Source organism: Miniopterus natalensis, chromosome 18 (assembly GCF_054644295.1).
Source record: "Miniopterus natalensis isolate mMinNat1 chromosome 18, mMinNat1.hap1, whole genome shotgun sequence".
NCBI classification, from domain to species: Eukaryota; Metazoa; Chordata; class Mammalia; order Chiroptera; family Miniopteridae; genus Miniopterus; species Miniopterus natalensis.
In genome coordinates, this window is record NC_142098.1 from 39,128,316 (window position 1) to 39,155,518 (window position 27,203).

The following is a 27,203-nucleotide window of genomic DNA, read 5'->3' on the forward strand; positions in this document are numbered from 1 at the left end:
TAAAAACCTGTACACAAATGCTCACACCAGCATTATTCATTGTAGCCAGAAGCGGAAACAAGTCAAATGTCCACCAACTGATAAATAGATAAGCCAGATGTGATACCTGCCCCCACGACTACTACTCAGCTATAAAACGGAGTGAAGTGCTGACACACACTACAACACAGATGGGCCTTGAAAGCATCACGCTAAGGGAAAGCCAGACACAAAAGGCCACACATTGTATCACTCCATTTATCTGGAATGTCCAGGGAAGGCAAATCCATAGAGATAAAAGTAGATTAGTGGTTGCCTGGGGATGGAAAGGGGGGGATGGGAGTGACTACTAAAAGGTATGGGGCTTCCTTTTGGGGTGATGGAAATGTTCTGGAATTAGGTGGTGATGGTGCATAACACTGTGACTATACTAAAACCCACTGAATTGTAGACTTTAAAATGGTGTATTTTATGTTATATGAATTTTATCTCAATCACAAAACCACATCAAGTGCTAAGAACAGGCCCTGGCCTTGAGTACTCAGTAAATGTTAGGTTGATTATTGCTAATACTTCTGGCAGTTATTTTCTTCATTGTAACGAGGTGTCCATTTTTGATGTTTGACTACTAACAGCTTTTAAGTCTGGCCCTGTCTCTTCCCTCCTGCCCCACATCTGGGTGAACTGATAAGCAAGCCTGGGGTTCCCTCCTTTGGTGCTGGTGGGATATTCAAACCATGTGAGGCCCTGGCCCCTGTGTGGGAACACTCACCCCGGCCCTACCTCTTAACCACCAATAAAAACCCAGGCCAGGTGCCGTTCCCTGTGATCTCATTTCTGACCCCTTCCCCCCAGAAACAATTATGCAAGCAATAAACCTTTCATATCCTCTTGGTGTGTGACATCATCAGTCTTAGCATTCAAACCAAATTTGGGCAGGGTGGGGGGCCATCCTATCTCTGCAGGGTAGAGATTAATTATCCTTATCATTCGCTAACACTGGGCCTGCATTCCCACATGACAACAGTAGCTGAAGCTGAAGAGTGCTTTCCAGTTGGCCACAGTTGCTACCACTCCCAACTGTCTTATTCCCTAGCTTCCTGCACTCATTTACTCTACCTGCCTGGCCCTGTAGATGGATAGTTTGCAGTCCCAAGTCTAAGAGAAATTTGCCTCGAGGCATGTGTACAGCTGGGATGTGGCTTCCATTTTCATTCTCATAAAGGGGTCCCCTCCCATTGTCCTGGCTCCAAGTCAGCCGGGCCTAGTCCAGCACCTGCCCACTTATAAACAGAGTGTACCTTCATAGAGAATGCCCTGGTCATCCCTGCTCTGAAAGTTTTCCAGCTTCCAGTGTTGTCCATTCTTGTCCGTCAGCACCGTCCCTGTGGGCAAAGCCTCAAGCGAGATGGTCACACGGCTCCGCTTCAGTGTCTGAGGGCTCCTCCTCGTCGTCTGTGGGCTGCTTTTGGGGGTTGGAGTTCTGCTCCGGGCCCCTACAGCAGGATGGCCAGAATAAAGGAATAGGGGCATCCAGGAGAGAAAAGTTGAATGAATAATGAGACAATACTCATAGTACTGTTCATTTATTCATTTGTTCAATGAAAAAATGCTTCCTAGAGTCTTTTATGGGTCAGGCCTCTGTGTTACAAAGCTGGGGACCCAGACATGAGTCAGACCTGGGCCCCTCCCTCAGGAGCTCCTAATTAGGTGGGGGAATCTAAGGCGGTACAGAGAGATATGAGAGAGACTGACTGTGCCTGGAGAAGTCAGGGAAGGCTTCCAGGAGGAGGGGACATTTGAGTTTGGTCTTGTTGAATGAATAGAATTTGCCAGGGGAAAAAGACATTCTAGGCATTCAACCATCCTGAGACAGGACCTGGCTTTGTGCTAAGTATAAAGAAATCTGTTAGACTGAGGCCCTGCCCTTGACTGGCTCCCAGACTGGGAAGAGAATGGGGTAGAGTGGTAAAGAGAAAAAGATATTAACTGCTGGACATGGACATAGGAACAAATATTAACATTTCCATTCCTCCAACCTACCATCCACACAAGGCACAGAATGGCAAGAGGCAGTGAGTGGGCCTAGAGGATAACAAGGGACGCAGAGGAGACACTGAGGCCTGCGACTTCAGAGATGAGGGCTTGGTAGGAAGGAGACTGGCACATGGTCCTCAAGCCTCCTTTGATCACTGGCTGGCATGAGCCGCACACAGATGACTCTACCTGGTCCCTGCCCATAAAGGACTCTCAGTACAGCAAATGAGGCAGAAAGGGACAAGCCGCCTGGAGGGGACATGTGCTCAAATGAGTGTCAATGGCACTGTGGGTGCCCAGACAAAGAGGACAGAGAGAGGCTCTGGGGGAAGATGAGATGGCCTTGACCTAGCCTAGGGTACTCAGAAAAGGTTTCCTAGAGATCTGACCCCTGAGTGTTTGGAAAGTGGCAGCATGCCAGGCAAAGAAGGGAGGTGAGGGTACCCGGGGCTGAGGTAACAAACGTAGCAAAGACCAAGGCTGAAGACCCTAAAGAGTATTTCCAGAAAGTAAGTTTCCTGTGCACAGGGTTGTGTAGAGAGCTAAAACAGGAAGCAGACCACACAGAGGCTCAGATGCCAGGTTGAAGAGGTCATACTGTGGGTGATGGGAACAGTAGGTGTCTGTGAGCAGGGAGGGGTGAGGTCAGCTCTGGCATGTACAGATGGACTGGAGGGGAACCTGGAGGCTGGGATAAGGGTCTAGGCAAGTTTAAGTGATGATTGAGCACCCAAACATTGTCAGATGACCCGCCTTTAACCATCTGGAGTCAGGCAAGATTGATCCTAACTCTTACCTTTGGGCTTCAAGGTATCAATACCTTTGGGACTCAAGGTATCCTTGGACCCAGAACTGTCATAGTCTGACAAGAGGGATGACGAAGAAGTGACACAGCCAGACCATTTCACTTTCTTGGGAGAGAGTTCAGACCCAGCGTTCTTCTGTCTCCTGGAGCCTAGAGAAAGGAAGACCAAAGGCAGACTGAAGATACAAAGGCCCTTCCCAGGAACCATAAAACCAGAAACCCTAAGTTCACAGTCAACCACTCTCTTCCCTTTGACTCTCACAGCCAAGTCTTGCTTCTTCTTTAGGGATCTTAGCTTCTCTTGTATTCTTCTAACACTTTGTCACTCTCTTCTATCTTTTAGGTAATTTCTTCAAATCTATCTTTTAGTTCACTATTCTCTTTTCAGCTTTGTCTAGTCTGCAGTTTAAATAATCCGATGAGTTTCTGATTGCCATGATATTTGTTTTTATCACCATAGGTGTTAACTGGTTCTTTTTCAAGCCTGCCAGGTCAATTCTAACTAATTTTTATTCCTTCATTATATTTTTAATTTCTTGTACATAGTTTTATGTGTTAATTCCAAGGTATCTGGTTAGTGCAGGTCTGATTCTGTAGTTTATTGTATTTCCTGACGGTGGCTTGTTTCCTGGTGTCTTTGCTGATTAGTTGAGAGTTCATGTGCTGTGGAAATTCCCTAAGGTCAGTCGTTAAAGGGTGTTCCCCCCAAAAATCTGCCTCAGTTGGGGAGGGGCACCCACACCTCATCACTTTACACTAACTTTTCCACTTGGGTTTTCTGGGGGCTGCACAGTTCAGTATGAACTCTGGCTCCAAACCTGTGAGGATGTGAGTTCTTGGTTAGGAATTCTTAGACATTCTGCCTTTTTTCACCCACAACCAAGGTTGAGACACAAATGTCTCCACCAATTTTCTCTGAAAAATTTTTTGTTCTAGTTTACCTATTGAGGAGTGCTAGATTTTAGGTTTCCAATCTCACCTCCCATGATGCTTAGGCTCTAAGCTTTATCTCCTGTACCCCATTAAAACCCAGGCTGGAGGCCACCAATGGCCAATAAATAGTCCAGGACCAACACCACTTACAGCACTTGCTCAGCCCTGTGGGTCCCTGTTTTCTTAGTGTTTCTCACTTCTACAGAATTCTCTTATTATTCTACCACTCAGCCCTTTCTGTTTGTTTTGAATCCTCACCAAGGATATGTTTATTGATTTTAGAGAAAAGGGAGAAGGAGGGAGGAAGGGAGAAAGGGGGAGGGAGAGAGAGAAAGAGAGGGAGGGAGAGAGAAACATCGACTGGTTGCTTCTTGCATGCACACCAACTGGAGACCGAACCCACAATCTAGGTATGTGCCCTGACTGGGAATTAAACCCACCACCTTTTGGTATATGGGCCGATGCTCCAGCCGAGCCACCTGGCCAGAGTCTGGCTTTGTTTTAACAGGGTCTATCAGGCTGTGATGTGGAAAACTGTAGGGGACAGAGAAGAAACAGGGAGACCAGGGGAAGGTTTCTGTGATAACATCAGTGACAGGTGAGGGTGGGATGGACTAGGGTGGTGGCAGAGGAGGTGGCAGGAAGTGGTCTGATTCAGCACTGATTTTAAACAGACAAGGTCTGCCAGAGGGTCGAAACAGTGGGTGGGAGAGAAAGAGGAATTAGGATGACTCCATGGTCTGCTCTGAGAAACTGGATAAACAGAGTAGCTATTTACTGTGATGGGAAAGTCTATGGAAGGGGCAGACTAGGGGACAGTCATCTCGGGAGCTCAGTCCTGGGCATGTGAAGATGTTTATGGAACATCCAATAGATGTCAAGAAAGCAGTTTGATATACATGAATCTGGACTTCGAGGGAGGAATCCAGGCTGGAGACACAGTTGTCAACTTCAAAGCCATGATATCAAGAAGATTCCAGGAAGCTGACTACAGAGAGGGCCTGAGTTCTGGGCTTCTCCAGTATTAAGGCAGGTCAGATAGACTGCAAAGGCGACTGTACTCCCTCCCCACACGCCCGCACAAAGGCACCTCACCCTCCTCCAGGGAGCAGCTCAAAGCCCTGGCCCTTACCTCGGACGGAAGACGCTAGCGGTCTGACAAGGGTCTGGGACCCTTCGGGCTCCTCTGTAGACAAAGGCTTTCCACAGTAGGGGCAGAATTTGAACGCTGTTTGGATACTTTTGCCACAGTCTGGACAGAAGGTGTTCATGCTAGAAAACAGAAGCGTACAAGAGGGAACAGGAAGCTGAAAGAGAAACTGAAAATTCACTACCAACTAATCACTCACAGATTACTCTCTCAGGAAGTGGCTGCTCCTAAATGAGTTCCCACCCACTATGTCCAGCCTCTAGCCACCTGTCTAATGGCCCAGGGTGCATACGAAACAGAACAAAGGTACAAAGGGGAAACTGTGGATACGGAATGCCCTGAGGTCAATGAAAATTACACAGGAGCACTGCACCAATCGCAGAAGCACTGAGGGTCTTCAATTACACTAGTGATGTTCATTTCTTTCTATAATTTTAAAATATACTTTTATTGACTTTTAGAGAGAGAGGAAGGGAGAGGGATAAAGAGATAAAAACATCGATGAGAAAGAAACATCATAGATCAGCTGCCTCCTGCACACCCCCTACTGAGGATCGACCCCACAACCAGGGCATGTGCCCTCACTGGGAATTGAACCTGTGACCTCTTGGTTCCTGGGTTGATGCTCAACTACTGAGCCATATTGGCAGGGCTGTTATGTTCAATTTTTCAAGCATAGAATGGGGATGGGATAGACAGCTGACACTCACCAAATACGCACATGCTCCCCTATACTTTCCAGGGTCCCCTGTAGTTACACTGGGGCCACATGACTAGTTCTGGCAAATGGGGTATGAGTGGAAGTCATTTTCCTGCTGAGACAGTTAAGAGCCAGAGTACCTCCTCTGTCCTTCCCTCCCCTGCAGATCAAGGTGCCACCTTCTTCTGGGTTGCAGACAACTCCTTGCTGGGTCCTCATGTAGTGGAAAGGGCTAGGGTGTTCCCCCTTTCTCTTTCCATACCATAAGTTCTGAACCTCTCAGGCCTCTCCGTTTCCTTTTGGTGCTGCCTCATGGAATTCTAGTGTCTACCCTTGAAAAACACAGGCTGTCCAAACAGCGAATGAAAGAAATCTCAGCTAGAGAAAAGGGTTCCTCTTCCCTTAGGTATGCAGAAGAGCAGAAACCACACCGTGGTATAAAACTGCCCTTGTTATATCCCACAAAGGAGGTGTGTAGGTCACCTGATTGCAAAGACTGCTGCCAGGTATCCTTTAGCTTCTAAGAAGTCTGTAATTCTGATTGGCTGTGTAACTTCCTAGCTTGTTGTCCTGGTAATAGCACTGAAATGGATGTCTCTATCTTCTCAAGAGAAGCGAGAGGCAGCACCACAGTCTTCCTTCTCCCTCAGGCCAGGACACACCTGAAGCCATTGTGTTGATGGAGCCAAAACTGCCTAGAGGATGGCTACCCTGGAGAGTTGTTCTAGACTTTGGATTAGTGAGAAACTTGGTTTGCGTTAAGCCACTGAGGTTTGGGGGTTGTTGTTACTGCAGCACAGTCTAGCCTAGTCTGGCTAATATACTAACACTTTGCTAGTTTATGTGAACAAAAGTTTGAAAATCTGTGGTGATTGTAATTGGCTTTAAGCAGAATTTCCCCAGGTGCCAAGTACCCTTGGATAAAGATGGCCTCCAGGATGGGGCAAGCACCTAACCCAGTGACCCTGTCATGCCCTTGACGACAGTCCTCCTGGACTAAAATATGAGAGCAGTGACACAGAAGAGATGGAGCTGTAGCAAGCTGTTGTTGGGGAACAGGGCTAAAGGGGCATGTGCCTGAGGGGATGGTACCTTTAAGAGATCACCGTCTGGCCCTCAGATTCACTGGGCTGGAATCTCCATCTCAACAGTGTTCTGCAAGTGAATAAAGATGGAGAGGCTGATTCAGGCTCACTTCACATGTAAGGGAAAGATAACGGTTAACGTTTATTGAGCATTGGCTATGTAACAAGGTGCTAATTTCAATAACTATTCACTGAACTCCTCCTAATGTGTGCCAGTCACTGAGGATACAGCAGCAAAGGAAACAAACATGGCTCTTCACCTGACAAAGTTCACATTCTGGGGGTGGGGAGAAACCAGATAAACAAACGAGCAAGTAACTATTTAATAGGTCAGATGGAGATAGTGCCATGGTAACCGCTCAATAAACATGGATGGAAGAAAGGAGTCTCCGAGTGCGGAAGTCACACGTCCAAGGGTCCCACGGCCAGTTCAGGGCTAAAGCGCAAGGCTCCACACTCAGGATAGTCTTTTATCCTTCATTCCTTTATTTTACTTATTCAACAAACATTTACTGAACTTCTGCTACGTGTTAAATATTGGGTCCCTCCGGAAAGGTTCTGAGCCAGCACAGTGGGAGCGCTGAAGGCTAGACTCTGCCTGAGCGCTGGAGGGACAGCGGTTTAGGAGACCGAGGCTCGCCTCAGCGCCGCCCTAACGAGAAACCAGGGAGGACGTGGGCCACGGTGTTGTCTGTGAAACTCCAACAGCTCCGCCTGTCTCAGCCGTAGCCACGCCCACCGCGAAGAGCCGAAAGCGGGTTAGGACAGCCAGGGCCGGCCATGATCCCGGCGACCAGAAGCTTTTCTCGTCCCAAAGCCCGCCCCCGGGGGCTCCGCCTCTCACAAAAGGTCGTGCTTACGTCACAGGCCGCACGACCGAACTGTGCACAGGGTATGAGACTTCCCCCCGCTAAGCCTCGCCTTCCCCTCACTTCTGGACTTGGTGAGCCGGACGAAGACCAAATACCGGACCCAAGTCGCCGACTGCGACTCACCTTCCGAGTTGCCCTGAGGAAACTTCCGCGGAGGAAGGCGCTGCGCGCGCATTCTCGCTGCGGAACTAGGCCTGCCCCGCGCAGGCGCTGCTGTCCTTCCGACTGCCCTCGGCTGTGCCTACCACGGAACTACACTTCCCAGACGCCTTCGCGGCAGGTCAGCCCTTTAACTCGAGGCTGGGGGTGAGATTCGCTGATGGCCCACCCCAATTTCGCCCTCTTTGGAACGCTACCTGGGTCTACTGCTCATGTGTTAAACTACAGGCCGGTCTCTGCCAATCAGCAGAGGTCACATTATTTCCCTCGCCTCAACATGGCCGTTTCCGCGCGTCTTTTCAGGAATCCAGTCTTCTCAACGTGTTTCTATGGCAACCGTCGAGTTGCCTTGAGAAATCAAAAGCCTCCCCTTCTAGAACAGGCAGAGTGCTGATTAGGTTGTTCTTCAAGAGAATAAAAGCTGGACTACAATACCCAGCCATCACCCGACAGTGATTCTGTTTGTACTCTATTTCCGGAAGTGCTCAGCGGCACCTCTTAAAGACCTGGAAGAGGGTGGAGACAGGATGTCAAGCAGAGCCCTCTGGGAAACGTAGTCTCTGCCCTGGCGTGGAGGATCCTGCGAGGAGAAATTCTGAGATTCGCGCGCCACCGGAAGTGGCTGTGAGGAGCGCGCGTGAGAGGATTCGGGTTTCCCGCTCCAGCCCGGCTGGTCGCGTCTGTTAAGGCGGCGGACCGCCATCTCGAGGTGATGAGATCCTGGACTGGGGCCGCTGAGGGCTCTGGAGGCTGGGGGGGGTCAGTCTTCTCTGAGGGGTAACGGAATGCTTCTGTGGGGTCCACAGCTAAGGGCGCGTCGCCTTGGGCGGTGGGTCTAGGCGGAGCCTTGAACCCTTGTTCAGAGCTTGTTATGGGCCAGGCTGTCGCTAAAGTGGTTTCCAGCCCTCACCCGCAGCCCTGAGGGGAGCGCCTCCGTTCCGTTTTATCTTGGGGTGAGGAAACCGAGTCAGGAGGGGGTGTCGTTGGCACAGCTGGGCAGGATCTTGAGGGATGAGTGAATGCATGAATGAACGGGAGTCCTTTCAGGAGGTGAGAGGACTGAACTTTTACTTGAGCTTTCTGTGTGCCACGCGCCGAGCTGTCCTCGCATTTTCTCCTGTCACCTCGGCGTCAGCCCTGAGAAATTAGTGTAGCTCCCGGTCTTATTGGATAACCTTGGCACTAGGATCATCTCGGGAATCAGACTTTACAAAGTTAATAAGGGTGCATATTTCATAATTAAGCAGCCCCCTCTCCCCCCAGCGGGGTCCTGGGCAATTCATGGAGATCGAATATTTCCGTTAGGAAAGGTGTGAATAATCGCACGGAAAGGAAGACAGACTGTACATAGCCTGTGGCAATCCGGGTTAAGTTTTGCTGCCAATTTATGAATAAAGTTCTGGTTTTTAGAGCTTTTTGATTTTTAGAATTACAGATAAGGGATTGTGGATCTGTTGTATTTGTCTCATTTCGTACATGTGGAAACTGAGATAGGTGGAGGGAGGGCGAATGATCTGGCTACTGTCTAACACTAAGAAGCAGCAAGAGTCCAGGGCCCAAGATTTGGCTCCAGTCACTGTGACAGGCGGGGAGGCCTTGAGGGTTCCTGGTTCTTCCTTCCCAGGGCTGAGGGTGTATGAGATGTGGACAGATTGTGATTTGGAAGCTAGACAGAGAACTGAAGCTCAGGCAAAGGAGAGAACCTGCCTGGTGAGGACATCAGGGAGTATTTGCCCCATCTAAGGGGGAGTAGTTTTTTTTTTTTTGCTAGTTTTATGAGCAATTTTATTTATAATAATAAAACCAGGAATTTTAACAGAAGAGTATAGGGGGAGTAGATTTAAATGAGCTCCAACTAGCCAGCTTTGTGGGAATACAGACCCAGCATAGCCAAATCCTAGGATTTTTTTCAGAAGCTGCAGACCGAATTTTTAGGTGAAATATCCCAGTTTTCAAGTTTGGAGCTACTTAAGATAATTTTCTTTCAAAACCTCCTATTTGCCAACACTGTGTGGGCCAAATATAATATCTGTGGGCTGAAATATCCTCACAAGTCGAGGCTTACCTCTGTGATGTGAAGAAAATTGTCGAGAGTAAATGTTAGCTTAGCACTTGTTGGTTATACCATATTGCCTCATCTGCAATCACAAAATCTAGAAAGCTCTGAAGACCATTTTTCTTTTTTTTCCATAAGTTTGGTGCCCAAACCTGACCAGAACTTCTGTGATTTGTAACCTTTAATTATCTAGTGTGAATATTTATACCCTTTCCTCTAGAAATACTGAAGTGTTCAATAACAAAATGCTGCTGGTCTTACACTGCACTGGGATTTTAATGAAATATATTATATAAATGTATGCCACCTTTTTAAAGTCTGAAAATTTCTGAATTTCAAAGCACATCTGGCCCCAGAGATTCAACAATTGTGGGCCTGTGTCATTTAGTCATCCTGCTACTTTGCAATACGGAGTGTTTTCAGTGTTCCATAGATACATGCTCCTTAGGACATTCACAGTGGCTGCAAAGGTGCAGAAAGCCCTCTGGTACACAGTCTTTTGCATATTGTGGGTCATGAAGATAACTCATTGGGCAGTGACCATAATTTTTTTTAATGAAGTAAAAAGCAACTAGAATAAAAATTATCCCAGGACATTATACTTTGTAAGGTTAAGTATTATCTGGTAAAGATTTTGTTTAGTTATGTGCATGAATGAGCAGTCATAATATATATTGTCTTTGTTTCTTTGGGTCATGGTTGAAAAAGAAAGTTGAAGAACTTGTTGCTGTAGAAATAGCAACAGTTTGGAGTCCAGTGCACTTGGATTGAAATCCTAGAGATCATAGGTAATCTGAAATCTCAGAAGCATTGTCCTAAGGGTTTATTTAGAGAGACAGGGTTTGCTCTGTTAACAGATATCCTGTGCTGTGCTAGGATGCAGCAGTGTGTAAGACACAAGGTCCCAAATGTGTATTCACTGATTGTGATAAGTGCTAAGAATAAGCACAGTGGAAACTTGGGGTTGGGGTGGTTTCAGTAAATAACAATTGTGATTCCTGCAGGGAGACTCATGTTCTGATTCATCCTACTTCTGGACATTTTTGGGGGCTCATCCAGCATGGCCGGGAAATCAGTCCTAGAAGGAAGGAAGACTTTCTCCCAGTTTCCTTGTCCTTCCTGCAGCCCTGCCAGCTGGGAACATGGAGGGGAAGGAGGGGGAGCTTAAACTAGGACTCCGGCTGCTGGGCCTACTCAGCTATTACTGAGGTGAGTCAAGGGTCCCTCCGTCCTAACAGATCATCCCCAAAGGCTGCACAGTTGGCCTGCCTTTGTTCCATACTCACTGACTTATGATGGCCCCAAACGATCTTAAAGTAAAGCTCTCACGTTCTTGATCTCCTGCTCAGTACCTTTCCAGGAATCCTCACTGCTTATAGGATAAAGTCCAGGTTTCTCAGCTCATTCTTGCATGATCTGGGTCCTGCCCCCATCCACAGCATCTTCTCTTCCCTTTAGTCACACAAGTGATGCTCCCTTCACTTGTAGTAAAATGTTACACAAGGCTTCCCAGCCTTTTCTCAGGTTCTTCTTCTCTCTGCTAGAATACCCTGCCTCCCATCTCTGGCTGGTAAGTCACACAACCTCTAAGACCCGTCTCAGTTCCCCCACCTTCCCAGAGCTCTTCCTTGCTCTGGTCTCCTGTAGCACTGCCTGCTGCCTCCACTGTATAACAAATCTACCTGGGTGTAGTTGTCCCTGCCCATGTCTGTCAGCCCTGCCAGACTAGACACACTGCCCTTTGGTAGAATCCTTCCTGTGTGCTAGGAATCGTACAGGAGCATCCCAGCAGCATCTCAGTCACTTCCCAGAGAATCCCTGTGAGATGGGGCAGGATTCAGGGCTCTGAAGGGGGCATGGGACTTAACTGCCAATGGTTACCCACAGAGGAAGGTAGTGGGGCCAAGCCTCAGACCCAAACTAAAGACTCAGGTTTCATTCTTACTTGAAATGTGTCCATGTGTGTGTTGATGGAGGTCTGGAAGGAACACACCAGACAGCCATGGGTTCACCTGGAGATAGGGTGCTGGGGAAGGCTGTCATTTTTTATTGTCAGTAGTTCTCCAGTATTTGAAATTTTATTCCAAACATCTATTCACTGAGAACTTTTAAAATTAAGAAAGACGGCTATCACTAAAAGGGGCGGACGGGCGCTTCAGGCCATCATGCAGCCTGAAGTGGACCCAGCACCACCTATGAAGGCTCTTGCCCCCAAAGTTGTACTGAATCTAACCAGGCTGCTGCTTTACTGATTAGTTTCCAGGAAATGGAAACTCAGGCAGAGGAGCAGCTAAATGACACCAAGAGGAAGGACCATATCCAGATGTGGCACCCTAAATCGGGAGCATGGAATAAAAAGGGTGGAGGGGTACAGGTACAGATTAAAATCCTTCTGATGCATATCACCCCAATACAGGGCATAGGCCTCCTTGGATTCTGATTCAAACAAGCCAACTATAAAAATATACCATTGAATCCTGGCCGGTGTGGTTCAGTTGGTTGAGCGGCATCCCATGCACCAAAAGGTCTCTGGTTGGATTCCAGGTCAGGGCTTGATCCCCTAGTAGGGGTGTGCAGGAGGCAACTGATTGATATTTCTCTCTTCTTCTCTAAAAACAATAAAAACATTTTAAAAAAACATACCATTGAACCTAGTCACAATCATAGAGATAGAAAGCAGAATGGTGGGTGACGGGCTGGGGTTAGGTGAAGTGGAAAGGTAGTGTTTAACAGGGACAGAGTTTTAGTTTTGCAAGATGAGATTTCTGGAGATGGATGGTGGTGATGATTGTACACCAGTGTGAATGTACTTAATGCCACTGAACTGTACACTAAAAATTGGTTAATATGATGAGTATTATATGTATTTTACCACAACAAAAATGGAAAACCACCATTGAGATGTAAGATAAATCTGAATACAGATTTTTAATACGGCCTACATGTGCTGTGAGTGAGTAAGGGGTTCTACTGTTAATACTGAAGCATTCACAGGTGAAATCAGATACCACCTGGGATTAACTTTGAAATATTTTAGCCCCCATGAAAAAGTAAATAAATAAAAGCGGAGAAAGTGGCTTAACAAAACAGACATGTTAATAGGATGGGGATTGAAGCTGGGTGATGGATATGTGGCGGTCTGTTGCATGCATGTCTCTACTTGGGTGTATGTTTGAAAGTTTCCATAATGAAGTTTTTAAATCATGAATAAACACTAAAAAAAAAAAAGCAAAAGCCAGAAATGAATGGATTTAGGATCAGGCAGACCTGGATTTAAGTCCTGCCTGTGTCCCTTCTCCAAGTTCTGTGTCCTTGCCTACAAATATGGGGATGCCTAGTCTCTCAGGTGTGAAGTTCCTCACAGGTCGATTTTTGCCAAAGGCCTGGCACATTGGGGTGGGGGGTGCACTGAGTGAGCCGTTGGGCCCCTCCCTGACCCCAGCCCCAGAGTCACTGACAGTGTGTTGTTTTTTCAGTAATTTGTGATCCTCAAGGACGTGGCCATGGACTTCACTTTGGAGGACTGGGAGCAGCTGGGGCTGGACCAGGGGGACCTGTTCTGGGACACAGCACTGGACAACTACCAGAAGCTCTTCTTGTTGAGTGAGTATGCACTCTGGCCCTGCTTGGTGATCATCCATGGCTCCCCATCACCCACAGAATGAACTCCTAGCTCTTGAACACCTCAGAACCAGCATGATCTAGCTCAACAGTGCTTAGCTGGCTGCTTCTGCCCCCCCAGGGGACATTGGCAATGCCTGGCCACCTTTTTGATTGTCGCCACTTGGGGGGGTGGGGGGTTCTCCTTGCATCTAGTGGTTAGAACCCAGGGAAGCTGCCACACATCCTAGAATGCAAGGACAACCCCCACAACCAAGGATTACCTGACCCCAATTGTCAGTAGTGGCAAGGTTGACAAGCCCTGATCCAGCCCCTTCCTGCTACTGCAGCAGCATTTTCCTCTTTGTCATTATAGAGTGATTCCTCGAGCTGACACTAGGGTCTTCATATCTGCTCTTCCCTTTGCCTAGAAGACTCTTGTCCCTTTCTTGCCTTGGGGCTTTCCTAAGACTGAAATTGTGACCCTACTAGCACTCCCTCCTCTCTCCTGCTTAGCTTGTCACCACTCCTTCATTTTCTCACTGCTCCTATTTTGATCTGTCTCCTTCTGCCAGATGGCAGCTTCCTAAGGGCACCTGTGCTGTTCTCTGGTGTACCCCAACATTTGCAACAAACTACCTGCTATGGGGACTCAATAAACAGTTCCTAAATTAATAAATAAATGAATAGTGGGAAATGCTGTGTCAGGAGCCAGGTTCTGTGCTGGACCTCTTAGAACTCTCTCCTTCAATCCTCCAGTCACCCCATGAGAAGTTTGACTGTCCCTATTTTGTTGAGCATTCTTAAACAGGTTCGGAGAGGGGAAGTCATTTTCACAGCTATGTTCAGGCTCCCAGGACCACCCCCAGGTTTGAGGGTTTGCTAAGACGACATGTAGGACTCAGCCTATAGCTGTACTCATGCCATGATCCATCATAGCAAAAGGATACACAGTACAGTTAGCAAAGGGGGAAGGCACGTGGTATGAAGGCACATGGGAGACTAGTGCCAACTTCCAGAGCCTTCTCTCCATGGAGTCACACAGGACACGCTTAATTCCCCAGCAACCAGGTGTGACAGCAGATGTGAAATGTCGACCAGGGACACTTACTAGAGACTCTAAACCCAGGGGTTTTATTCAGGGCTTATTATGTTGGCACACTCTGCTTGGAATGTACCAACATTCCAGCAGGAAAGCAGGTGTTCAGCAGAAAAGTTTGGGCACAGGGAGCCCCTCTGACTGGTTAGAGAATGCTGGACACTCCCAAAATCCAGGCTCCCAGACACCAGCCAAGTGCAGCCTTGCAAGCAGGCCATTCCAAGAGCAGTCAGCCTGCTCTGTTAGCCCTTTTCACCTGACTCTGACCACCAGCACTGCACAGTGAGCAAATGATATAACTGAGAGTCCATTTGGAACCTGTGCAGCTCCAGGTCCACGGCACCCTACCTCCGTATCACTGTCACCTCATCCGGGTCAACTCATTTTACTTTCTCTAGTTTCTCAGTTCTTTTCCAAAAACAGAAGAATTATTTATTCCAAAAGATGAAAAAAAGAAAAGGTTATATACTGGAAACTATATTTGATATAGTTTTATCACATTGGGACAGGTTTTCTCTAAACTGTATTCAATGTATGCTATAGAAGCAATTTAGAGGAGGTCTGACCTCAGTCTTCGATTTTTAAACTCTAGCACATGGTAGAAATGCATTTGCTTTCACTCCCCTGCACATCTGTGTGTATATATATGAGGAGGGTATTAGTTTCCTATAGCTGCTTCTACAAATGCCACAAATGTCGTGGTTTAAAACAACACATTTATTCTTACAGTTCTGCAGGTCAGAAGTTTAAAATGAGTCTGAGTAGGCTAAAATCAAGGTGTTGGCAGGGCTGGCTCCAACAGTGTTGGAGAATCTGTTTCTTTGCCCTTTTTCAGCTTCTAGAAGCCTCCTGCGTTGCTTGGCTCATGGCCCCTTTCTTCATCTTCAAAGCCAGTGGCCTTTCCTCCACTGTAGCATGTATCCCTGTATTATGACAGCTTTCTTCCTTGAGGAAGCTTGGGGAGGGCAATGTGCAGGACTGCTTGAGCTCTAGAACCCTAAATCATCTATCACAGGGCACAAACCAGAGGCCTCAGGCGATGTGTGGTCCACAGGTGAATGAGTGAATTGTGAATGGTTGAGTAAGTATGGGTCTCTCTACCAGGCAAGCTCTGCTCATCTCTCCAGCTATTGCAAGTTCTGTATCTGCAGCCCCAGCTGTCATAGCTCTGATCACCCTGGGTTGTGACTGAGTCCTTCTCTTCCACTGGACCAGTCACCCTGTGGGGTAGGTATCCCAGGGTCGCCCAGTGCATCTGGCCCCCAAGAGTGTGTGCTAGATAAAGCATCAAATAGGAGAGCCAGAAGGTTGCCACTGAGCCACTGGATGGCCCTCCACATCCTGGTTGACGACAATGCTGTTCTCTCCTTGCAGACCCGCTGAGACCCAACCTGACCTCCTATCCAGATGGCGGGGAAGAGCTGGAGACTCTGGTGAGAGGAAGTCCAGAAGTGACAGGCACTGGTGAGTGGCATGGCTCTCTGTGTGCCCTCCATCCTCAGATGGAGGATGTCTACCCAATCATGGAGCCTCCAGCTTCTGGGTTTCAATCTTCATGTGTTGGCTTCTGTCCCTCTGTTCCAACTGGTATCAGGACACTCTGCATGCCCTCCTTGTCTCTGTCTACCTTAGCATTCAGCATGTGGCTGTCCTGGTGCCTTTCCTCTGTCCCCTCCTTGGTCCTTCCTGACTCAGCAGACGGTGGCCTTCCATTCCCCAAGCTGGTCTCCATTTTCCTGCCTCATGCCCCCTGAGTACTGTGGATACCCTGGTCTACCTGTTTCAACCCCTTTGTACAGGCCCAGACCTCCTTCCTGGCCCATGGAGCACAGCAGATGGCCACAACTCAAGCCTGGGCATTTGCTCTGCTCTCATTAACAGAAGGGCCCCTGAACCAGAAACCATGGAGAGGTGTCTGCACAGCTTGGTCTGCGTGCAGCTCCATTCATGGCTCACCTCGGGAGCTCGTGAGTGTTTTCACATGGGTGACTAATCCAGGCACAGATTCTTACTGTTTTGGATTTCTGTTTCTGCCACCTCAATATAAGGCTGTTTCCAAACATGTGGAGTCACACCTTTATTAACGAGCAAATATAGCCTCCATGGTAACAGTCTTACGGCATTGTTATAATTTATATCTTGTCCCTTGATCAGTGTACTTCTCTAAGAAGTAGGCCTTAGCTGATGAGGGTGATGGTGGAAAGTATGTGCTGAGAGCTCTCCCCATCTCCTTCCCTGTGGAAGCCCTGCAGCCCAACTTTCATCTTAACTCTCTTGGACATGGGTTCCCTTTTCCTGTGATGCAGGCTCCAGCTGGATCACTATTTTGGCCTTTTCTTCGTCATCCCCTTGATGGACAGGCTTGACTCAGGACCCAGCCCCTGTTCTCTTGTCTGTGTCCTCACCCTGCAGCTCCTGTCTTTTCACCCTGGGGAAGAGGAGACATTTACACTTCCTCTCTTTCAGACACAGGTGAGGCCAAGATCGCCCCTTTGCCACAGGAATTCTTGGAAGAAGGACTCTCTCAGGAGATATTAGAGACATTTTCCAAGGATGGCCTCTGGAACTCCAGCTTGGGAGAAGCATGCATGGGCGAGAGCTGGTTAGATAGTTTGTTAGGAGATCCAGAAAGTCTGAGCTCTGATGTTGTCACCAACAAGCAAAGTCCCACAGACAGCAAGAGTCATGAACTCAAGAGCGGCCTCAGTCCTGAGTCCCTCCTTTTCACAGGAGAGGATTCCCAGATCCATGACCTTTCTGAGAAGAGCCTGATGCCAGCTAAGTCTCAGGAATGTAGGAATGACACTGGCTTCCAGAGTCAGCAGAATACTGTCCAGGAAGGAGTGAAACCATATAAATGTAGTGAATGTGGGAAGAGCTTCAGCCGCAGTTGCCATCTTATCCAGCACTGGATTATTCATATGTCAGAGAAGCCAAGTGGAAATCAAGAGTATGAGAACAGTTTCAACCAGAGTTCTTGTCTTTCTGTGTATCCAATGACTCACACAGGTTACAAATCCTGTGTGTGTAACAAGTGTGGGAAAACCTTTAGTCACAACACACACCTTCTGTGGCATCAGAAAATTCACAGTGGAGAAAAAACACATAAGAGTCAAGATAGTAACCCTCCGTCAGGTCATGGCTCGCAGCTTGTTGAGCGGCAGAAAACCCATAAAGGTGGTAAATCCTACAAGTGTAACGAATGTGGTAAGAGTTTCAGCCGAACCTTTCATCTTATTCAGCATCAGAAGACCCACACTCGGAAACGCTATGAATGTGCCAAATGCAAGGCCACCTTCAACTTTAACAAATACCTCCTACAACATCAGAAAATTCATGCTGCAAAAACTACCTCTAAGTGTCAGGAATGTGGGAAGTCCTTCAGGCAGAGCTCATCCCTCATCAAACACCAGTCTGTTCACAATGGAGAAAAGCCTTATAAGTGTGATGAGTGTGGAAAATGCTTCAACCATATCTTGACTCTAAAGAGCCACCAGAGGGTTCACAGTAGAGAGAAGACTTACAAATGTAGTGAATGTGGGAAAGCCTTCTACCGGAACACTCACCTAAGTGAACATCAGAGGATTCACACTGGCTACAGGCCTCACAAATGTAACATATGCATCAAGAGTTTCAGCCGGCCTTCCCACCTGATTCGACACCAGTCTGTTCATGCCACAGAAAAGCCCTACAGCTGTACTGAATGCAGCGAGACCTTCAGCCATAATGAACGCCTTGTTCAACACAAAAAACTGCATGCTGTGGAAACCCGCTATGAATGTCAGGAGTGTGGTGAGCGCTTCATTTGCAGCTCAACACTAAACTGCCACCAGAGTGTTCACACCCAAGAAAAACAAGGACTTGAGAAAGGAAAAATCTTGAATCAGAACCTAGAACAGAAAGTGCATCCAAGGAGTGGTGAGAAGCACTTTAAGTGTAACACATGCGAGAAAACCTTCAGTTGCAGCAAATACCTGACTCAGCATGAGAGGCTTCACACCAGAGAGAAGCCCTTTGAGTGTAACCAGTGTGGGAAAGCCTTTGGCCAAAGTACACAGCTCATTCACCACCAGATCATACACTCTGGATTGAGGCCATATAAATGCGGGGACTGTGGGAAGGCCTTCATCCGCATCACCTCCCTTACCAAACATCAGTACATCCACAAGAGCGAGCACCCCTTTAAGTGTAATGAATGTGGAAAGGCCTTCAGCCAAAGTTCACGTCTCTTAGAACATCAGTTAATTCACACTGCAGAGAAACCTTTTAAATGTAACCAGTGTGACAGAGTCTTTGTGCATAGTAAGTACCTTATTCAGCATCAGAGAACTCATGCCAGAAAGACAACTTTTGAGTGTAATGAATGTGGAAAAACATTCAGACACAGCTGGCGCCTTTCTAAGCATCAGAGAGTTCACACAGGTGAGAAACCCTATAAATGCGGTGACTGTGGAAAAAACTTCAGCCTGAATGCTCTACTTATTCGACACCAGAGAGTTCACACCAGAGAAAAGCCTTACTTATGTCGGGAATGTGGGAAAGCCTTCAGCCAGAGCTCGTGCCTTTCTATTCACCAGAGAGTTCACACTGGGGAGAAGCCCTACCTGTGTGCAGAATGTGGGAAAGCCTTTTCCCAGAAAGCAAATCTGAGGCAGCATGAGAGAATTCACACTGGGGAGAAGCCTTACATCTGTGATGTGTGTGGGAAAGCCTTTAGCCTCAGCGCCCATCTCAGTCAACACCAGAGAACTCACACCCAAGAGAGACCATATCAGTGTCCACACTGTCAGAAAGCCTTTCGCTGCTACTTAGGTCTCCGCCGACATCAGCAAGTTCATACTCAAAAGTAACATAGCAATACTAGCTGTGGCCACCAGGTGGCAGCAGGACCTGACATTTGAGACCTAAAGTTGAAACCATCACATTGTAAGTCTATCCTTCCCTTACCCCACTCCTGCAATATAGATAAATCTCTTTATTAATAAAAATTGATTAGAAAATTTGCACATAAGTTTCACTAAAACAATGAAAACACAAAAGAAGCTGTGTAGTATCCAAATTCAGAGGTAGATTCTGTAGCCATCTCCTCAGTTAAATCTCACCTCTGCCATCTGCTACCTAAGTGACCTACAAAATCATGGAACCTCTCAGGGCCTCAGTATCCTCATCTGTAAAACAGGCAAAATAATAGGGACCTACCTCAGAGGGCTGGTGAGAGGATAAGTAGATGTAAATCACTTAGGTTTGAGTGCCCAGCACATAGTAAGTACTCACCAAGCATGAGCTATACATAAACATCATATACAACATACATGTACTCTTTTCTGTTAAGAGGAAGAGAAGAATTAGAAATCCTCTATATTTACTGTAGTTAATGTTCTTACTAATATGTGTGGCTTTAATTTTTAAAGTTTTTCTCCAAAATGCCTTTGGCTTAATTTGGTTACCCAAACCCAGCACATTAATCTTTAAAAAAAAACTAACCTTTCCCTTCCCTCCATCTCGGCTCTGTCCTAATATTTTCTTAACTAACCCACAGAAAGCCAAGAAAAGCACTTAAACTAACATCAAATGGCTAAAACTTTTGCACTTCTAACCTTCCATACCTCTCATTCAAAAGGACCCCTTCCACATACACAGGCCACCTTTTTTTTTTTAAATCTTCACCCTAGGACATGCTTTCATTGATTTTTAGAGAGAGGAGGAGAGAGAGAAACATCGATAGACTGCCTCCCACATTTGCCCTGACCGAGGATCAAACCCACAATCTAGGTATGTATCATGACTGGGAATTGAACCCACAACCTTTTGGTGTACAGGATGATACTCTAATGGAGCCACTCAGCCAGGGTCACATGCCACCTTTTTCCATAATTTCCTTTCTGTGCTTAAAGTTTTTGGCTATACGAGACCCAATTTGTCATGGGACTTAATGATACTGGAAACAACTGGATTCAGTTAGAAAAGCTGTGCTGGATATTGCCACAATTAACACTATACGGAGCATGTGCTTGGTGGTGAAAATTGTGACGGACTGCTGGAATGTTCTTCATGTACTATTTGTCCAAGCTGGCTACTCACCAGATACTCTGCTAGGCACCAGGACAGGGAATGTCAATATGGTAAGCCCTGCCCTTGCCTTGAAGCTTCTGGAATCCAAGGGAAACTGGTGGTCCCATTTTCATAGAGGAGTGCTGTTTGTTGACAAGTGACATCTTAAAAAATGCCACATTCCCTCATGTCACAGCAAATTGGCTGCTAAGGATTGCTGGAGAGCCTAGTAAGGAAAAGAGCTTTCCTGTTGGAGCCATCAAGTCAACAGCTCACCTTGGCCAGGCTTGTTCTACAGCAGAGACTCACCTCATGGAACCATACAACCTGCTCCCTCTTGATGGCACTTCATCTCTGGGCTTTTGTGCCCTACCCACTAAGTGAACAAGTCACATGTTTGCTGAAGCACAAACAATCTTTAAAAGACATTGGACACTTAATATCTTCCATATTCTTGGTGCTAAAAAAGTTTAGGAGTGTTTCCTGTGCTCTTGGACTTTTGAAACCTTGCACCTTGAGTTCTGCTTATTAGTTTTGTTGTTGAAACTAGGAACTTAATGGTTGATCATTAGGCCCACTGCACATAATAGTTTTCTAATGGCCAAAATGTTCAGCTCCCTGTGTGAATGGTCCCTGCCCTTGAAACTGTCTAGTCTTGGTGACAGGCCTGTTTTATACCAAAGGGGAGTACAAAGTGTTGCGGGGGGGGGGGGGGGGGCAGAATTGGGAACTTAAATTGAGAAGTGTATTCAATGAAGAGTCTTGACACTAAACATAGGTCAGAGACCCTGTGGAAAATCAGCCATGGGGGGACAGGGCAGTTTTTGTAACTAATGACCTGTGTTGCTATAAGCCAGGGTAGAAATGCCCTTGTGTGTATGTTGGTGCTCTGATTAAAGTTTTGAGTCTGAAAGTGTTGGTTCCTTCTCTCAGCCTGGTGCCACGTGCCTGCCAGATACTGGGCATGCAGTGTCCCTGACTACCAGTTTTCGTGTTCTAGTGGGGGAGGGCTTGGAATGGTGAAAACCATCCCTTAAGAGGGCATTAAGTCTGTTTTCCCAAAGACTGGGAGGGGAACGATACTTTCAACCAGTCTCTGATACATCAACAAACAAACTTTCCATTCTAGTGCATTCCTAATTAATCAAGGAGAAAGCATGGAAAGCATGGTATTTTCCCTACAAAGACACAGCAGGCAATATAAAAATGTGCAGAGCAAAACCAAAGTCCCTCTTACCCATCTGCAGCATCCACCCTGAAGGTAACCCCTTGCCCCTAGTACATACTAGCTTCCTGTCCTCTTTCATGTGCAGGTTAAGGTAGTTTAAGAAATCATACCTAAGAACTCACTGTATAAAACACAAAAGTGGATACACTCTGGCCAAAGGGATAAGGAAACTCCCGTTTACCTGTTGTTCAGTGTAAAAGTGCTAGAGCCAGGATTTGAACCTAAGCAGTCAGGCTCCAGCCCTGGAACCCTAACCGCAATGCTAAAGCAAAGGCTCCAATCTGTCCTTTACCAGCTGGTGACCCTGGGCAGGCACCATCACCCCTGTGAGCCTGTTTCCTCATATATAGCACAGCAATAACAATAGTAGGGATTCCACTGGGAGGTTGTGAGGATTAAATAGGCATGGAATGTTTAGAGCTGTGCCTGGCACCCAGGATGCATAAATATGAGCTCTTTCAGTGTAATTAATACTTTTTAGTAATTATTAGCATTAAAAGTAACCCCCTATTTTTCAACACTACCCTTGGCTCATAATAAGCACTCAACACATTTTACTACTATAAATTTTAATTATTTATTTTGTAAGATTAGCATTTATAAACTTGAACCCTAGCACCTTGGCATGATACCTAGCAATAAGTAATTGAAAATGCGTTACTAATAAAGCAATAATGATAATAGATTTATACTGAACACTTCCTTAGAAAGTAAGCTTAGAAACAGAACCTGAGAAACTAAACTGGTTCCACACCACTCAATTCAGCCAATGAGTCCCCAAACCAAGCGCAAGAGAAGATCCGTGAACAACCTGGACGAATCCCCAGACCTCTCCAAGCCTCAAGAAGGACCGAGTATGAGGATTCTCAGGACAAACAGCGCGTTCCGCTCACTTCGGCTACACCGGCTCAATCCCACTTTAGGTCCCGCTCCGTTACCAGCGAATCCCCGCGCTAGCCCTGCTCATAGCCCCGCCCCTAGCCCTCCCAGCCCCGCCCCTAATTTTGCCCACGTCTGGCCTCAGGCGGGAGCCAGGCAGCATCAGGGGGAGCCCCACTGGCTTACGCCACCTCGCCCCTGTCTACCCCGTTAGGTGGCCTAAGCACCCCCAGACCGCAATTCTGTCCAAAGACAGGGTCGTCCAGTACCTGGCAATTGGGTCTTGGACGTCGGGTCGGCCTCCCTGCAGAGCTCACTGCCTGCGGGCAAGTCCCCACGACCGCTGTGTCGCTGCGCGCGCAGCCCGGGTGCCGTGCGTGCCTCTACGCCTGCGCAGACTCCCTGATGAACTACACTTCCCAGAGCGCGGTGGGATTCGGCCTCCTCTGGGCGATTGTCCTCCGAAGGAGCCCTGGGGTCCCGGGCGGCTTTCGCTTGGGGTACACTGGTGTCAAAGGCTTCCGGTTTCGGGAGGCGGGATGGAGGAGAAGGCTACACAGTTCGTTTCCCGTAGACCCGCTACATTCTGAAAACTAACCATCGCCAGCGTCCATCTCTAGGGCAACCGTCACCTCTGGAAATGAAGAGTCGTCTCCATAGCAACTGCTAAGCACTGGCGCTAGGCAAGAGCCACCCACATTGGAGGTGCTTTTAAACATTGTTTGCGGGTAGTTTTTATCGCGCGCTCTACCAGTCAACGAAAAACGTATAAATACGTTTCCCGCATACAATGCGTTAAGTAGTGCGGATGCGCAACAGGAGAGCGCGCTCTGCTCATAAAACTTAGAGTATGTGGGAACACGAGGAAGGGAGGAAAACCGGGTATGGCAGGACTGAAAGAGCTGATGGAAGGAAGGCTTCTCACAGGAGGGATGAGTTCCTGCGTCAGCCCAGAAGAGAAGGAAGAGAGAATACTATCTGTGCTTATCTGGCCAAAATTTAAAACAGCATGACCTGCAGTCTTAACGAGGGTGTGGGGAAACTACCTTTCTCCTACCACGCAGGTGGGGATGGGAATGGCTTCAGCCTTGACCTAAATCAGTCAATTGGTATTTTCTGAGAACTTTTTATGTTCCAGGCAATGCTCTAGGTGCTGGGGATATAGTGGTGAAAGACACACATGGACCCTGCCTTCAGGGAGGCAGAGAGCAGGGAGTAAATGGGGAGAGGGATTACGTGATGGACCACTGCCAAAATGAACTGCTGTCACTGACGACACTCAGTGGGCCTTATTAGTTTATTTAACTTGAACCACCCTATAAAGGTGTGTCAGGCAGCCCCAGGGAGACTTGAATCTCCATGGCTTGACCACCCAGCCAAGGCCGGCAGGTCCAGGAAAAGCCCCTTTTCACTGCCAGGCTCCCAGCGTTGCTTCCTTCTCCATGCCCATGACCCTGGCCCTGGCTTAGGCCTTGTCTTCTCACCCTGGTACCTTACTCCAGTCGCATCCCAAACGTTTTGGCCTCCAGTGTCTCCCCTCCAGTCTGGGTTATAAGATTTGCGTATGTTGATATAAGCAAAGCCATTACACCAGTGCGTGGCATCCTCTCTGTGCTTGCTATCAATTAAAAACAAGCCATTAATAGTTCTCAAATCTTGACTCATATTTGGGGTTTCCTCTGTCTGGAATGCCCTTTCTCCTGCACTTCTTTTGAAATTTACTTTTCTTTCAAGAACAAGCTTTTTCTTTAAATTTTCTTTTTCAGTTACAGTTTACATTCAATATTATTTTGTATTAATTTCAGGTGTACAGCATAGTGGTTAGAAAGTCATATACTCTACCAAGTGGCCCCCCAATAGAACAAACAAGCTCTTACAGTCATTCCTGTACAAAACTTTCTCCTATTCCCACCCTGCCCAGCTGGAATTGGCAACTGCCTCCCTGAGTTCCCACAGGAACGTCCTAGCATCCCAGCACTGATATTATCATAATTGTATTGTAATTATTTGGTGACTGTCTGTCTCTCCGCTCTATACTCTGTGCTCTCTGGGAGTTCTCATCACACTATAATTGACGCACAATTTAATAATACGTTTACTGCACTGTGCATTGCTCCCAGGAAATTCCCAAGAAGTTAAGGGACTGGCTGTACCAGTAGCGTGAAGACATTTTAAAATCCCAAACAACACTGCTAACCAAGCAAAACGCACTCGGGAGACACCAGCTTGAGACCCCCAAGCGAGCACCTTCGCTGGAGCGAGCTTCCGCGTGGCACCGATGACGTGAACGTGGAGTCCAGCACCTCTGACGCGTCTACAGTTGCCCCGCCCCCGGCCGGGCGCAGGAGCGGTGACGTCAGAGAGCCCCCGAGCGGCGTTGCCAAGGCGACTAGCATCCGGGACTGGGGAAGTGCGCATGCGTCGGGGAGGGAAGGGAAGAGCCAGTCAAAAGACTGGACACTGCCGTTCCCAGAATCCTCTTGGCTGGAGCCGGTGGGTTTGAGGGGTTTGAGGCTCCTCGCCCCCTCTTCAAAACCTCTACATTCGTATTGTGATAGTTAACCTTGTATGGGGCCAGGCGGGTACTGAAAATATGGGGGGGGGGCACTTTGTAAAGTATATGATTGTCTACCTACTGTTATACACCTGGAACTAACGCAAAATAATATCGAATGTAAACTAACTGAAAAATAAAAATACTTCTCCACTCAAAGCGCGCTTTATCGTGCAGGTAACAAAACTGGTATCAAGGCAACAGGTGGCTGGAGCACGGATGCCAGGGGTTTGGCCGATCAGAAGGCCGGCTCTGCCGTCACACCTTCTACCTTTAACTAGACCGGGGATACAGTATCTATGGCAACGGACTCATTGGGGGAGGCTGAGGTTTCTGGGAAATGTAGCCAATTGGAATCCAGAGAGATCCGTTAACGCTTAGAACTTCCTTTGCTAATATCTAAAGTATATAAGGAACAGCGCTAGATATTTCCCCATTACCTCAGAATGGTAGCAAACGTGTCTTGAGTTGGGCTTCAGTATTTGAAAAAATGAGTTGCCCACACTACTTTTAATGGAGAGATTTCACATTTTAAAAATCTGAATTTCTGGGTCCCATTGGAAAAGCTGAAGGTCTGAAAACACTGGGGCTGTTATTTCACCACAACCGCCATAGGATGGAGCTGAGCATTTTCCAGCCTCACTGGGAGCTGCAGCGGGTTCACTTTACCTACCTGGACCCATAAGATAGTTGAGGTTTCAATTTCAGACCCTGGGAAAAACCACCAAGCTCCTTTCCCTGGCATTTAAAGCCCTTTGGTGTATGGGTCAATACCATCTTTGTAGCCTTCCCCCCTCCCCGCCCCCCACCAACACTGCTACCCTCATTTATTCAACAAATATCGACTGAATGCCTGCTCTGGGCCAAGCATTATGCTATGCATTGAATCTCCAGCTAAAAACCACCTTTTATTTTTTAATCAACCCCCGTCCCTCCCACCAAACATCCTCATTATCCAAATCCTAAATGAGATAGCGACAGTTCTGCCAGCAGTTTTGGAAACAAGGATACCATGTGATCCAAATCTATTTGTTTTCTTTAAAAAAAAAAAAAGTTTTTATTTCAAAGAGAGGAAGGAAGAGGGAGAGATAGAAACATCAATGAGAGTTTCAAAACATTGATTGGCTGCCTCCTGCACGCCCCCTACTGGGAATCCAGCCGGAAATTTGGGGATATGCCCTGACAAGGAATTGAACAGATGGCCTCCGGCGCATGGGATGACGCTCCACCAACTGAGCCACACTGTCTGGGCAAAATCTACTTGCTTTCTGCTTTGGGTTAGTGAGTAACAAGAGTTCAGACAACCAAAGATTTACATGAAAATGTATCTGAATCTATTCAGGAGCACAGAGGGGGAACATTTAAAAGTTCAGATAGGGAGGCAAACCTGTGTTCTCTACACTGACCACGGCTGCTCCTCTGCCTGACTGTCCTTTATGGTCCCACTGCAGTGTTGTCTCATTTTGGATGCATTCCTCCCACAGTGGGAATGGTTTTCCCTTCAAGCTCTCACTGAGCTGAACCATTGCAGGGAGGGGCCCCCAGTAACTGATGGAGACATTGAGAAATTTGTCACAGACTTTATTAAATTTCTTTTTCTTTCCCCTTACAAACCCCAAAACTACCGCCCTACTGCAGCAGGAGTTTCCGGTTATGCCTGTAAGTAATAGCCCTGGTCAGAGAGAAAAAGCATGGAGGTTGGAAAGAGAACTGCAGCCCCCTCGACCTTAACCAACACCCTCCCCCCCAAAAAAACCTTCCCTCCAATCATTGGCCTTATTTGGCTTAGCCAGTGACATCTAGGTCTCTAGGCAGATTTCCAGGGTTCTTGGCCAGCCAGTGTTGGCTTATGAGGAGGGAGGAGTGAAAAGGTGGGACTGGGAGTGAGGGTAAAATGTGGAAAGAGTGGAAGACCGCAGGAGGAGACACCAGGAGACACAGGCACAGGAAGAGGCTCAAGGAGAAGGGAAAGGCAGAAAGAGGAAGGAATGAGGGTGAGAGAGAGGCAGGTGTAGG

General features: G+C 47.4%; 2 protein-coding genes across 5 annotated transcripts in view; one reads left to right on the plus strand and one right to left on the minus strand.

The window, feature by feature from the left end:
• Nucleotides 1-7,770, minus strand: part of VRK3 (VRK serine/threonine kinase 3) — a 28,822-nt gene extending 21,052 nt beyond the window's left edge. Inside the window, exons 1-5 of one of the 2 annotated variants that reach the window (XM_016206027.2) lie at nt 7,685-7,770; nt 6,697-6,759; nt 4,887-5,026; nt 2,813-2,971; nt 1,281-1,475 (exon numbers count right to left, since the gene is read on the minus strand). In XM_016206027.2, coding sequence (XP_016061513.2) covers nt 1,281-1,475; nt 2,813-2,971; nt 4,887-5,025 — 493 coding nt within the window. In that variant the 5' untranslated portion in view covers nt 5,026; nt 6,697-6,759; nt 7,685-7,770. The remainder of the gene's footprint in view (nt 1-1,280; nt 1,476-2,812; nt 2,972-4,886; nt 5,027-6,696; nt 6,760-7,684) is intronic. The other variant, XM_016206026.2, reaches the window with a different exon arrangement.
• A 479-nt stretch (nt 7,771-8,249) lies between these two features.
• Nucleotides 8,250-21,228, plus strand: ZNF473 (zinc finger protein 473). Of its 3 annotated transcripts, XM_016206022.2 has the most exons (5): nt 8,250-8,429; nt 10,781-10,985; nt 13,253-13,379; nt 15,850-15,939; nt 16,942-21,228. In XM_016206022.2, exons 3-5 carry the CDS (start codon nt 13,280-13,282, stop codon nt 19,323-19,325), a joined length of 2,574 nt encoding a protein of 857 aa, XP_016061508.2. In that variant the 5' UTR covers nt 8,250-8,429; nt 10,781-10,985; nt 13,253-13,279; the 3' UTR covers nt 19,326-21,228. The 3 variants fall into 3 exon arrangements, with proteins under 3 accessions (XP_016061508.2, XP_016061511.2, XP_087682977.1); XM_016206025.2 differs by lacking the exon at nt 10,781-10,985; XM_087826851.1 differs by lacking the exon at nt 8,250-8,429 and having other exon boundaries at nt 8,651-10,985.
• The last annotated feature ends 5,975 nt before the right edge of the window (nt 21,229-27,203 follow it).